The 13,956-nt window shown below is 40.8% G+C and overlaps 1 protein-coding gene across 3 annotated transcripts in view; it reads left to right on the top strand.

The window, feature by feature from the left end:
* USP6NL (USP6 N-terminal like) overlaps positions 1–13,956 on the top strand; it is a 159,671-nt gene that overhangs the window by 133,771 nt on the left and 11,944 nt on the right. For all 3 annotated transcript variants that reach the window (XM_075599470.1, XM_075599471.1, XM_075599472.1), the window contains 3 exons: positions 1,308–1,373; positions 1,715–1,814; positions 5,999–6,151. In XM_075599470.1, the coding sequence (XP_075455585.1) occupies positions 1,308–1,373; positions 1,715–1,814; positions 5,999–6,151 (319 nt within the window). The remainder of the gene's footprint in view (positions 1–1,307; positions 1,374–1,714; positions 1,815–5,998; positions 6,152–13,956) is intronic.

Below are 13,956 nucleotides of genomic sequence, written 5' to 3'. Positions count from 1 at the left end.
GCAAATTCAATCACTCTTAAAAAAAAATCCACAAGTGTTGAATGACTTGCTCTACCCACCCAGTAGGTTGCACTCAGCTGAAATAGGGGGTTTCCAAGTATCCTCCGGCTAAGAAGACTGCTGGTTCCCCAATTCGTTAGTTGGTAGCCATTTTTATAACCACAATGTATACATTTTCTTAACTGAGAGACACCCATTGATGGATCCTACAACATTCATGTGCAAAGTGAACAAACACATATTTTGAGGGAACTTCCGTTTTAAGCATTTCCGCAAGTACAGCATGTTATGAACGTTTCTGTGATATAACTTAAGTTGGGGTGGGCAACTCTTGTTCTCAATGACTATCAACAGGCCAGGTTGTAAAGATATCCCTGCTTCAGCACAGGTGACTCAGTCGTTGACTGAGCCATTGATTGGGCCACCTGTGCTGAACCAGGGATATCCTTACAACCTGACCTGTTGGTTGCCCACCTCTGACTTAAGTACTATGTAGGTTGTGATGCAATGTATTTAATTGCACTTATTTCAAGGTGAAATCCACCCTAGGTAACCTCCATTTTTTATTTTTATTTTTTATTTTTGCAGCTATATAACTGGGGGGTCCTCAAGGGTTGGACCGTACGATTTTTATCTCCGGGGACCTCCAGGTTCCCGAGATACTAGTGAAGTTACCGTCATTACATCCTGGGTTATAAAGGGAATTTAAATGGCTATCTAATAAGAAGCTCCAACGGTTGATGTTGCAGCTTCCTATTGGCCGGAGATTTGGCCGGCGATTTGATTGTACTGAGGGAGATTTAAACTCGATAACTTCACCTGTAAGTATCTCTGAAACGGGAGGAGGTTCCTGGAGCTGAAAATAGTGGCGATTGTCTCGGGGGAACCAGGGTCCCCATCCTGTAGAAACAAAATGGAGCATAAAGAAAGACAAGGCGGAACGGCTCCTTTCATATAGGTCTTTTAACTTCATCTTATGAGACCTCACAAATTCCACACACCTTTTTTTATAGACGTCTCGATGTTTGAGATCTCAACAGTTTTTATGTGCCAGATCTATGAAGAACTCTAGTGTTGGTTTATTAAAAGATACTGCAAGTTGCAATGCAGGCTATTTGCTACTAGAGTCTGTACTGTAGGCGGTGTACTGTGCAGCAATTCCCCATTTAGGTAGTAAGTTTATAATGCATAGATTCACTGTGTCTATACTGTGCCATACTGTATGTCTATGGGCCAGATCAGAAGAATACGTTCCCCTTGAAGTCTCTGAAAATATGCAATTTTGTATGTTCTTTTCATTTTAACAGGAATCTCAGGAAGTCTACACAAGTCTATACACCATGAAATGGTTTTTCCAGTGCTTCCTAGATCGGGTAAATATTTTATTAATATAGTATCAGCAAACCCTATTGATCATTGCCTCTTGCCAAACATATTTCTGCATACATTTAAAGCCCTCCCTCCCAAATGTCTGCCCTGCCACATTTATATATGTTTGAGGCAGTGTGGAATGCCTAATATCTTATTTTAACTTTCAAAGGTGCTGATATAATGACACTTATTACACATACAATTGTTTTTCGGAAGACTTTGAGTAGTTGTAATTTGCGTGTCTTTCCATTGATGTGTTTAGTTCATGTTGGGTGGGACTACAGCATCAAACTTCAGCCAGCTAATCAAATAGGATTTTGTTTTTGTTTTTGTCTTGCTGTAGACTCCTTTCACTCTAAACCTGAGGATATGGGACATCTACATACTTGAAGGAGATAGAGTTCTTACGGCCATGTCCTATACAATTTTAAAACTGCACAAAAGTAAGACATTTAATCCACATTGCGTTCTTGCTTAGCAAATAGAGATTTCTGAGTACCTCAATACATCTTTCATTGTAATAACCCCCCTTCCCCCTTTTATTTTTGAAATGTAAATTGTTTTATATGAGATGCGTGCGAGAAGACCAGCACCAACGTGCTATTTCACACGCGGGAGCTAGAATGTTGTCTACGTCTGTGTATGTGTGCAACTTGATAGTGCTAACTTGTACACAACTATACCTGTCAAGACAAATCTATGCTCCTACACATCAGGGTTTCCCAAAATGCATAATTAACGTTTGATCTTTATTTAATCGTGTCTGTGGATTTACATACTCTAATACACAGCATAGTTGGGATAACGTTAAATCAGGAAAAAATAAAGTACCCGTTGCCGCCGTTTCCTGGTGCATACCAACAAATTTCCCCCAGTTCGCGATTATTTTTTCATTAAGTCCCGATATGACTGTGTCAATGACGCAATGGGTAAGAAGGATGGTGGTGCTCATATTCGTGTTATTACTTGGCTCTCTTACAAGGAATTTAGCGGTGATCATATTATTCTCCCAGCCATGGCAGAAGAACATGTACAAATATAGTTTAATCAGAGATCTCTCAGAGACCGCACCAGGAAGGTTGTGCTCCAGGAGACTCTCCGGTTTATAAATTTGGACCAAAAAAAGAAAGGAGAGAAAATGAGCGGCGTGGATAAGCAATTCTTGATCCATAATCATGTTCCAGGCAGTCTTGTCCTTTGACTCATTGTCCCATTATTCTCATTTATCCTGTATCTAAAAGTAAAATGCATCACTGAAGTATGTGCAATATGTCCCATATATGTAGATGATCCAGAGTGGTATTAAGTAGGAACTTGTTTTAAGTTACATCTGGTGGCTTAAAATAAATTATAGCAATGTTAAAATGTGACCTTGAACAGTATTGTGCCTTCTAGGCGCAATATGGATGACCATTTCATATTGAGCAAAATTATGACCTATACAATTGCTGTATGTATTGAACATAGATTTGCAGTGGATGTCTATGTAGGTAACAAGTGTTCCTCAATCTTGGTATTCATGTTCAATGTGTATACTGGTGGGATTTCTTTCACAATCCGTGGCCCAAAGAAACCAAATTAAATCATTGTTAGATAAGTGTGATCTCTGTCCTACGGTGCTGCTCGGATTACCATTTTCAGCAGACCCAGAGAGAGGTGATACTGTGATATCTCTTAGGAACAAATTACACATTGGAATCACTACAGGAGTATGCATACACCTTCGGCGCTGTAAAAAGAAAGATTACATGACACCTAATTGAAGCTTCGAGTGATATGTTTATTCATGTTTCCCTGAGGGTGCTGGCCATTTGATCATCATATAAAAACAAAATAAATCTTATGGGCATTGTTTAATTACTAATAAGTGACTAGGGAAGCATCAGTTATGACAGATACATATGTGAACAATGCCATAAGCATTTTTCTTGACTGCAACGTGATGGTACAGCTGTTTTGTACTGTAGTTATTGCATTAAAACGTGTGAAATGTAGATGATTGAGAAATGTTTCAGTATAAACCTATCTTTACAGTGAAGATTCCTCTTAGGTACCTTATGAAGTTAGGCTAGCATGTTGATTAAACAACAAAGCATGTTATCCTTAATGCAAACACGTCTATTTTATTAGGTACGTGTAAAGCTTCTTTTCCGAATTGGTTTTCTACCTGTGCTCAATATCCTGTGGCATTACAAATATATGAATTGTACAGCTTCTTCCAAAAATGTATGCATAAACTAATCTCTTGTTTTTATGTGTACATTTCCAAGATATTGATTGCATTTAAACATCCTTCCAAACAGCTAGAAAGCAAGATTCCATTGCTAACAAACATTCCCAATGTGCATGGTAAACCAGACGTGTTTGTAATTGATCCATTGTAAGCAAATGTGTTTTGTTAATTCCTCTTATTGAAGAAACCGATCCTTCACTTGCATAGTAATGGGAACATTCATTCTCTATGGATTAATCAAATATAACACCACGTAGCCATACCAACTGCACAACCCACAACCACAGTCCCTCAAAAGTGTTAATAGAGCTCATCACCCATTTATCACAATAAAAATACTCTTGCGTTTGTGATCAAATATCTCTGTTCTTTATTACATGCTATTGGTGTGAATTTATCTCTTTCATATTTCAGTTTTAATCACGCAACAAAGGTACCTGTGAAAGAGACATGGACTATTTGACTCATTCAGTATTGAACAGATATATCACTTTTATTTGATCAATAGGAATCGGCTGCTTACAGACTTGTTTATTCTTGCCTAGTGTATTCACTAAGCAAGAATAATGTGCGTTCACTAGTGATCTTTCTTAGCTGGCCTTTGAAGTCATTTTTTTTAAATTAATTAAATAAAGTCATGTTTTACATGCCCTTCCCCTCAGTACCCGACTAGCACCCTCTCTATCCACCTTTAAGACCCACCTTAAGACACACTTGCTTAAAGAAGCATATGAATAGCACTGTGGCTATTCTGAACACATGGCACATAAAGCTTGGCCCCCTGCAGATGCACTTACCAGAACTCCCTCCTACTGTCTCTATACGTTCTCCTTACCTACCAATTAGACTGTAAGCTCCTCGGAGCAGGGACATCTCTTCCTTAATGTCTAAAGCACTTATTCCCATGATCTGTTATTTATATTATCTGTTATTTATTGGATTACCACATGTATTACTGCTGTGAAGCGCTATGTACATTAATGGCGCTATATAAATAAAGACATAAAATACAATACATATCAAATAGTTAAGAAGTTGTATCAGGGTTTTTTTCTGCACAAGTTCGCAGGTAGTTTTCAGCTGTCTATTTGGAAAAGTTTGTAACATGGGACAATAGAAGCAGCGTTCTTACATCTTTAAACATTTGTAAATAATATCTTCATGTAATTGTTTTGATGGTCGTGTTAAGAGACCCCCGCCCTCCCCTCCCCCTTTGGGATACGCTGTTCTAATCTGCACCGTCACTGCCATTAAACTGAAAACTATGATATCTCTCTGCCTCTCTCTCTCTCTCTCTCTCTCTCTCTCTCTCTCTCTCTCTCTCTCTCTCTCTCTCTCTCTCCCTTCTCTCTCCCACCCTCTCCTTCTCTCTCTCTCCCACCCTCTGCTTCTCTCTCTCTCCCACCCTCTGCCTCTCTCCCTGCCTCTCTCTCTCTCCCACCCTCTGCCTCTCTCTCTCCCCCATTACCTCACTCTCCCTCCCCCTCCTGCCTCTCTCTCTATTCTAAGTCAGTGCATCCAAACCGGGATTCTGCTGCAACCTGTGGTTCCATGAGAGAATCAAAAGGGTGCAGTGGGATTTCCCCATTCTGCCAGAGCAGGGAGAAAGCAGGGCATTTTCTGGGCGGGCAGACTGACTGCCTGTTATGGGGTCCCTCAGCAAATGAGCATTTTGATTAGGGGTGCCCCAAGAGAAAAAAAAGGTACAACATGTTAAGGTACGTGGACATGTTATCGCTAGGAACACAGGGACTGGGTATATCTGTATGCAAACACTCTCTTAACACGACCCCCAATCCATAATTACATGACGATGCTATTTTACAAGGTATAACTGTTTTAAAGATGCGAGAACGGAGGCCTTCATATACCTGTGCTGAAGCAGGGATATCCGGAAAACCTAACCTGATGGTGACCCTTGTGGATTGCAGTTGGCCACGCCGTGTGTGTGTGTGTGTGTGTGTGTGTGTGTGTGTGTGTGTGTGTGTGTGTGCGCGCGCGTGTGCATAATGAATGATTGTTTCCTCCAACCCTACTCTGTGACCTACACACAGAATACTTGTATGTTGACCTACCGTAGCACCACTAGAAAGCATTTCAAATCTACACTCTCTTTAAACCGGTGAATGGGTTTGGAGATCATAATGTATGTCCTTGCTATTTAACCACCAGTTCTTTTTATGAAGTTTTACAATTTAGCATTGCATGTTGCATAGGTTTCCCCCCCCCCCCCCCCCTGTCATAAATAATTAAATGATAATAGCCTAACAGCCTTAATGGTGCTTTGAAAGCTATTGGAGTTCATTAAGCGGTAAAGTGATTTACTCTTCCTGTGTTTACCTGCATTTCTGTTAATAGAACAATTGTCAGTAACGGCGCTCTGTTTTTGTTTAGAATACCTAATGAAGCTGTCAATGGAAGAGCTTATAGAGTTCCTACAGGAGGCGCTCGCCAAGGAATTCTTTTTTGAGGATGATTTTGTAGTTGACCAACTTCAGTTGTCTATGACGGAACTGAAACGGGCCAAACTTGACCTTCCTCCACCAGGTAAGGAGTGTGCAAGCCACCTTTCTGTTTAGGCTAAGAGCTTAATGTATTAGTGATTAACACCTTTGGTGCCTACAGGACAGTATGTGCCTAACAGCACACCAAGGGCCTGAGACAGGAGATATACACCAAGAGTTGTGTGATGCACCAATATACCACATTACCGATATACACCAAGAGTTGTGTGAATGATTGATTTTTTTTTTTTTTAAATCAAACTTTTGTCCCTTCTGAAGAAGAAATGTTTATGGGCTTTAGAGTTTATTTACTGCAGTATATTTGAAGAGCCTCTTTGTGAATCCTAAATCTGCACGAATGTGCAACTGTTGTTCAATTCATACACACACTATTTTTCCACCAAAAACAATGGAAAATCTTATGCATTGTAAAGTAATTCAGTAGGACTTGATAAAGATAGTACGGTAATTTATAAAGGTAAGGGGAACCACAGAGAAGGCGATTAAAGGTAAATCCAGTGAAAGAAGGAAGTATTTTGAGCAAACAAATCCTGAACTTTGTATTCTATTACCACCTTTGAATATCTGGTAGAACTAACACAACTTGTAGAGTGGACTGTCCAGTGGTTCAGAACTCTAGACCTGTGGTCTAGTTTACCGATCCATTTCTTTCATGAGAATCTTCTGGACTGAATGTGCAAAGCAGTGTCTATAATCAAAGTACCGTCCCGCAATTTAATCTGCGGGTTGAATTGCGACAAAGCCATCTCCACTTGCTCATCTTCACCTTCCTCATCTTCACCTTCCTCATCTTCACATAAACATCATTGCAGAACTGTACACTGCATATACCCAAGGACAATGTCCCCGTTCATTCAGTCTATCATACATAACAATGTATTCATGAAATAGCTAAAAGAAAAGCATACTCTAAACAAACGCCACAATAAGAATGTTGGTTATATTTTTATTGTTGTAATGTGTCGCTGACCTTGCAGTGACCTTCCAGTTAGTTGGGTGTTTTATTGAGATCCGTTTGCTCCCAACAACATTGCATCCAGACTCCTGCACCAATATTATTATTATTATTATTATTATTATTATTACTAGACTATGGCATTGGAGGACATGTGATAGGTGTCAGTTAATCTGTAGAAGCATTTTGTAGTTTGAACATTTACTGCATTATTAAGCTGCCCCAGGAAATCTCCCATTTTTTTATTTTTTTATTTTTTCATTTTGATCTACAGAATGAGCAACTAAATCCAGAGTTACTTCTCACAAATAGGATTACAGTGTATTTTATTGTACTCGCCATTTTCTGCTATAATGAACATGGCTTCTGAGAGCTCTGGGTTTGCGTTTTTTAAATTTTTTTTATTCAAACATTTATAGCTGTCGTGAAAGTGGGTTATTTAATTTGGTCTACAGTAGATCTTGCTTTTATAGGCTATACATTTCTTTAAATATTAGCAAAAAGTAAATTGCAGTAGTTCTAAGGAAGAGAGCTGTAGTGAATACATTGCGCAGATCCATTTAATCTACATAGTATTAAAGTATGCAATAGTTATATAGTTCAGTTTGAGTTTTCCATGAAACAGCGTGTGTTCGCATTGAGCTTACACAAAATATCCCAAAGTTTGAAAAATAGCATGTCCCACAGAGGGAGATACAGACCTATTTAGTGGAGCGTCCATTTACTTGTATACCTCCAAATAGTCACCTCCATGAGGTGACATACCTGAAAAATCTGATTTTTAAATCATTTTTATATATTTAGCATATTTCCCAGGAATCTTGAGTGTTCACAGGTATCTCATGGGCCGTTTACTATATAGGATTCTCTCTCTCCTGCCCCCCCCCTCACTCACCCCCTCATTTTCTCTCTTGCTCTCTCCTTAAACAAGCCTGCGAGGGACCAATTTACTGGTTTATACCAAAAAAATAATAAAAGGGTCTTATTCACTGATTAGTGAATGCAAGGAGCAGCAGAGGATCTTGCAAATGCAACTGAAATAATGTAACTGTTTTATGATGGTATATGAGGAACCATATAAGTTTTGGAAATACAGAATATAAGATGCATATAATGATGTAATATTTCAGCGTATGAAGGGGAAATGGGCAGTTTAGATTGGGCGAATCATTCTTATCTGCTGCCAGTCTATTTCTGCTGATGAAATAATGTAAATGTGATGCTGGTCACACTGAAGTTAACACTGAAGTACATTGGATTATTGGGTTATTGGTCCATACTGTAGCTGTATAGAGCATTGGACACATACTCTGACTTGAAGTCGTTATTACACAGGCTCACTAGAAGTGCCATAGTATTTGATTTGTTTTTCATGAACTGTGTAAATTAAGTTCTATAAAATAATATCCTTTTGACCTTACTGAAAACACACAGCTCAGTAAAATGCTCAGTTGCACCTACAATATTCAGCAAGCTTACACCTCATAAACTAACACTTTAACACATTCACTACTTGGCACCAGTTTTTTGCTCTTGTCATATGTTGCACACCTTTTAAACACTTACAAGTGTAAGTGTTGCTACAGAATCTTTATTTGCAATGTGTTATATCGCAGAGAGAGAACTGCAGTTACAGTTGTATCTTATGCTTGTGAAAGATTGTAAAGGTGCGATCCTACTTGGTAAAATATGTACAGTACATTGTGGTTGCAATAAAGTGAAAGCATTCTGCCATTTAACACCTTGTTTAGTTTGAAAGCTATTTTCCTATGTTTTAATGGTATGGCAAATTTTATCCTACACGCCTTACTACAAAAAGCACAGTGAGTAATGTAATTGAACAGAAAAAATATATGTACAGTATGTGGGGAGAATGTGTATATATGGATGCGTGCGTGGATGCTGCTGTATGTGCAGGGCTTGGAAAATCCACTGGTACACTATTTCGGGATGAGTGGAAAATCAGGGCTGACGAGGGAAGGTGCAGCCTCCTTGTCTCTGGATCATGCAACTTAAAGCTGCAGACCAAGCAATATCCTACATGTTTTTTTTTTTAATAAATCCAGTTCTGTACTATGAGAAAATACTTATAGCTCTTCCATTAAAAATGTCATTTAGAGTTTTTTTTTTAAATTATACTGTAACAAGCACTTTGTTTCTATAGCAACCATTTACAAAGTCACATCCCCTTTCTCTTCTGAAACAGGCTCTGGCACGCCCCTTTTTGAGCCCTGACCTCTCTGGCAGTGCACCAATTCCATCTAGTAACTGCCTGGTCACATGATCTTCCCCACAGAACTTTGCATCTTTGGTCCTCTTCTGTTGCACTGATAGCTATTTAGTGAACCCCTGAGCCAAATCTTCACCGATCAATCGGCAACTTAGCTAATTACGTATCATTGTGTGGATTGTATTGATGCACATGTTAAGGGGGGGAGGGGAAACTGGCAGCTTGGACTGCTGGTTTAAAGGCGTGGAACTGCAGGCCGTGTGAAGGCATCGTGCCAGTCAGTCACCGCCAGGGCCCGATACATGCTCTCCACATTGCCTTGTCTGCCGATGTGGTCTGTCTCGCATGCAAGGCATTGTGGGGTGCAAGTATCGAGGCCCGGTGGAGAGTGACAGGCACGCTGTCTTAACACACAGCCCGTGCATGTAATACGCGCGATCCAATTAAGGGAGGCTGCATATTTACCTTCAGCCGGGTCCAGAGAAAACGAGGGGTTGTGTGGGATTTGTGTGAAGAGTGGGGATGGGGGCTGTCTGTACTTGTATGAGGGGGGTGCGGGAATCTGTGTGTGTATGAAAGAGGGGGTCTGTGTGTGTATATGTTGAAGAAGCATACATTGATATTCTAAAGAATATTTACATGAATGCCACATCAACCATTAGATTACATACAGGTACAAGCAAGACCAGGATCAGCAGGGAAGTGTGACAGGGAGATACAATGTCACCAAAGTTTTCCACTGCAACACTTGAAGAATTGTTCAAAACATTAGATTGGGAAGAAAGAGGAATCAAAATAAATGGTGAATATTTGAGTCATCTGAGATTTGCAGATGACATTGTTATTTTTGAAGGATTGCATTGTTATTCTATTAACAAAACTAAAAAGCACCACTAAATTAACAAGATAATTAGTATAGAAAGAAAAGACATAAGCAGTGCACCCTTAAAGTTATTTGCCAATGTTATAAACAGTACACAGCATAGATTACTATCCTTATATGCCATAAGGTACTGTAATAGAATACATTTCAATTTATTTTCTTATGTAGCCTCCAGTGCTAGTTAGCATTGTACTTTGGCCGGCTGTTAACTAGAATGCCATCTGGTGCCTTGGATTACTTTGTTGGATCTTATTGTCGTGGCCTACTGTATCTCAAGTTTGCAGAGTAAGACGTTATGTATTGGTAAATGGTGCATTGCAAGACAGGAACCTCGTAGAAATCGTGCACAGCACATGAAACAGCCGACAGTGTTGTATATGGTTCATTCTGATAACTCGGACAACTTTGTCTTACAACTTTGTCTAAGAACGGTTACAATTTAGAATCTAATTATCACCAAGCACATTAACGAGCATGCAAACTACCTCTTGTATGGAGAGAGGTGGCCGCCAAAGGAAACCCAGTCCATACTCGGAGTCGAAAATCACTCGGGACAATGTAGCATGGGGAATTTGAGGGCCTGAAACGAGAGCAAAGAACAGGAAGTTATGATACAAAAGGAAGGTAGTTATTAGTATTTCTGTTCACTTGATTTGTGTGCATAGTCTTCAGTCCGCATACAGGAGGCCATTAAAGATACTGCTGCTTAATAGCCTTAGTAATGGGATAGCATGTCACAAATCGGCCTCGGCATTAAGAAATGAGACAAGATGCGTGTTTGAAGTTAAAATACATATTGGGTCTCCCCAAGCTGCATTATAAATACTTGGAAAATGCTAAACACATTGACAGGTAGAAACCTATGTCTGGCTGAAATAAATGAAACCCAGTGCCAACAAATTGAAATGACCTATAGATAAAAGTCCATACAAGTATTCAGCAAATATAGCACAAAATATTACTATACCAGGGTACATCAGGTAGGAGAAAAAAAAAACACAACTCGTCTTTGCAATATTTAGCAAACAGCCTCCGTTTCGGACCAATGTGGGGTATTCAGTAGGGTAACATGTAGACTGCAGTATAACCGTTCTTTGAAATGCCCACAAATATTTTTCTTCTGATACGCTTACTGCTCTCTATGACAATTAATTGTCACGTTTTTCCTTTCTTACACTGAGCTTCAGAACTCTTAGCGTCGCCTGGTATACGTGTAAGGCTGCGCTTATAGTGACGGTGACGCGACCGATGACGTCGCCGTTGCCATTGCGATAGTTGTAATTTAAGTGTAGGGGATGTTGCTGGCTACAAGGCCAGTGACGTCAGAAAAGGGGGAAGGCAGAGGGACAGAGAAGCTCTGATTGGCCACAAGGGGAGACAGTCGCTGAAAAAATCAAATAGTGACTACCAGTTTTTTGGTAGCGCTGTCGCGTGCACTACAAGCGCCGCCGCGACAATGCATTTGTTTTTGACGTACCGGCACTATAAGCACAATGTAAGGCTGCGTCCAGTGTAAGGCTACGTAGCTCGCGCCGAAAACAAACACTTGGACAACAATGTATTTGTCTATAGTGCAAGCACGTGCACATGTGAGACGGGGAGACCGACGCTTCACGCTACAAACAACTTTATATTTCCCGAACGAAGACCGGGTCACGTGAGCGGTTTGCCCTATGAGGGCGAACCAGCTCCGTGGCGTCACGGCCGCGCTCCCGACTCACCTCCCTATCGCCTCTGCCTGCAGGACAGGAAATCTCTCTAGGTGTAGGCGCGTGTTCGCTACGCCAAGGTCCGTGGGTGCTTCCACTAAAGCCCAGGCCTACGGCTATGGGCCCAGTCCTCACTACTGCACACGTGCCTGGCGGCGCGCACACGAGTGAAAGACGCGATCTGCGGGTCAGCTGCAGGGGACGAGAACGAGATCCGATGGGGGGGGGAGGGGGCATGGCCATGATGTCACGTGGCTGGTTCGCCCTCATTGGCTGAACCGCCAAGAACCACAAGGAAACTACAAATTCTTGTCGCAGAAAATCTGGTCACGCATCGCAATCACTACACGTGCGCGCAGGCAGTTACTTGGACCTGCCCATTGAGGGGTGGAACTTGTACCTGCAGCGCACGCCGTAGCGAGCGCAGCAGTAGATTCTGGGACCAAGGCCTAAGGGTCTTCTCTTCTTTCCACTGCAGCCTTGGTATACAGGAAAAAGTTCTGGTTTTGCTTGTAGTTTTCAGCACATTATTTTTCATTATAATGACTGCTAAATGCTGCAGCAGGTTGTCAATGTTCTATCACTGCAGAAAGCCAGCACTTTCTCGTGACATTTAACTAAAATAAAGCAATGTCTGCCCTTTCTTTAGACTTAATCCATGCTGTGATAGTTAAAGGCACATTCACGCTTAAAGTGAAGTTTGTAGCATTGGTTTGTTAGCCATTTCAGTCAGTTTCTGTTTTTTTGTTTCCCTCCGTTAAAGCAGCTGCCGGCAAGCATGAATTTAAAAAGTAAACCTCAGTAAATGTCTATGCTGGGTGCATTTTTGCCTGTCACTAAGTAGAATTGTTATTTATTTATAAAATGTTTTCCAGGAAGTAATAATACAGTACATTGAGATTTAACTCTCGTTTTAAAGTACTGTATGTCCTGGGCACAGAGTTATGATGACAATACATGGCTATACCAGGGATATACATTATATTTGAAGAGATTTCATGGATAGTTAGAGATAATATATATTATAGGCGAATATAACCGTTACAGACCAGATTAAAATGTGTGACAGCTTTAGTCTTGAAAAAAAACTTAGACTGGTGGTGGCCGCGAGTGTCTCCGGTACACTGTTCCAGACATGGTAAGAGAAGGAGGAGCGGCCGGATACTTTGTTGAACCTTGACGCCGTGAACAGTCTTTTGGAGTCAGATCTCAGGTCATAAGTGCTGCATGTGGTAGGGGTGAGGAGCTTGTTCAGATAGACAGGTAGCTTGCCCAGAAAGTATTTGAAGGCAAGACACTAAAAATGTACTTTGCGTCTGGACTCAAATGATTGCCAATTGGAGGATTTTGCAGTGATGGTTGTTATAGTTACAATGTATAGGAGAATTCTTGACTTCAGCTTAACCCCTTGTATGCCCTGACACTGTGGGAAATTAAGCAAGTTTGGGGTTTCTGTGAAAAAATGTTAAATACGCTCTTTTAGTTATCTTCTCTATTTGTACAAAGGGTTTCAGATCCTGTATTCCAAAGTGATTCTATAAAAAGAGCTACATTTTGTAATAATTAGCTTTGATATCGTAATGGAGATCTCTCCTGGGCTTTTGTGGATATATATTGTGATGTCGTCCTGCCTATTCTGTGCTAATTGACACATAACGAAGCAACCAGGCGATTTTAAAATGTTGGTGATGTGAAACTGCAGTAGAAGGAAAGCATCCAGGCACATGGTCTTGCAAAAAAGTTGATTTAATGGCAATACCAATGTTTCGACCACATAAGCAGTCTTTGTCAAGGTGAGGGCTAAACATCCAACAACCAGGTATAATATATTTACCCCTTGTATTCACCTATTACCTCGCTATAGGTGTTCCACGGCGCAAAGCTGCCCTCATGACATCACCGCGGGAGTCCGTGACTGCGCAGAATGGACATACCACCCATGCGCACGGGGCAGATGCTCCATCCACGTGCTGCGCAGGCGCATCAGGAACTCGCCACGCTTGCCCGCCGGCCACAGGCACCCCTTACGTGCGTCGCGCAGGCCTCAAGA

Source organism: Ascaphus truei, chromosome 5 (genome assembly GCF_040206685.1).
Source record: "Ascaphus truei isolate aAscTru1 chromosome 5, aAscTru1.hap1, whole genome shotgun sequence".
In the NCBI taxonomy this organism is placed as follows: domain Eukaryota; kingdom Metazoa; phylum Chordata; class Amphibia; order Anura; family Ascaphidae; genus Ascaphus; species Ascaphus truei.
Note: the sequence above shows the minus strand (reverse complement) of the source record. Positions and strands in the feature narration are given on the sequence as shown.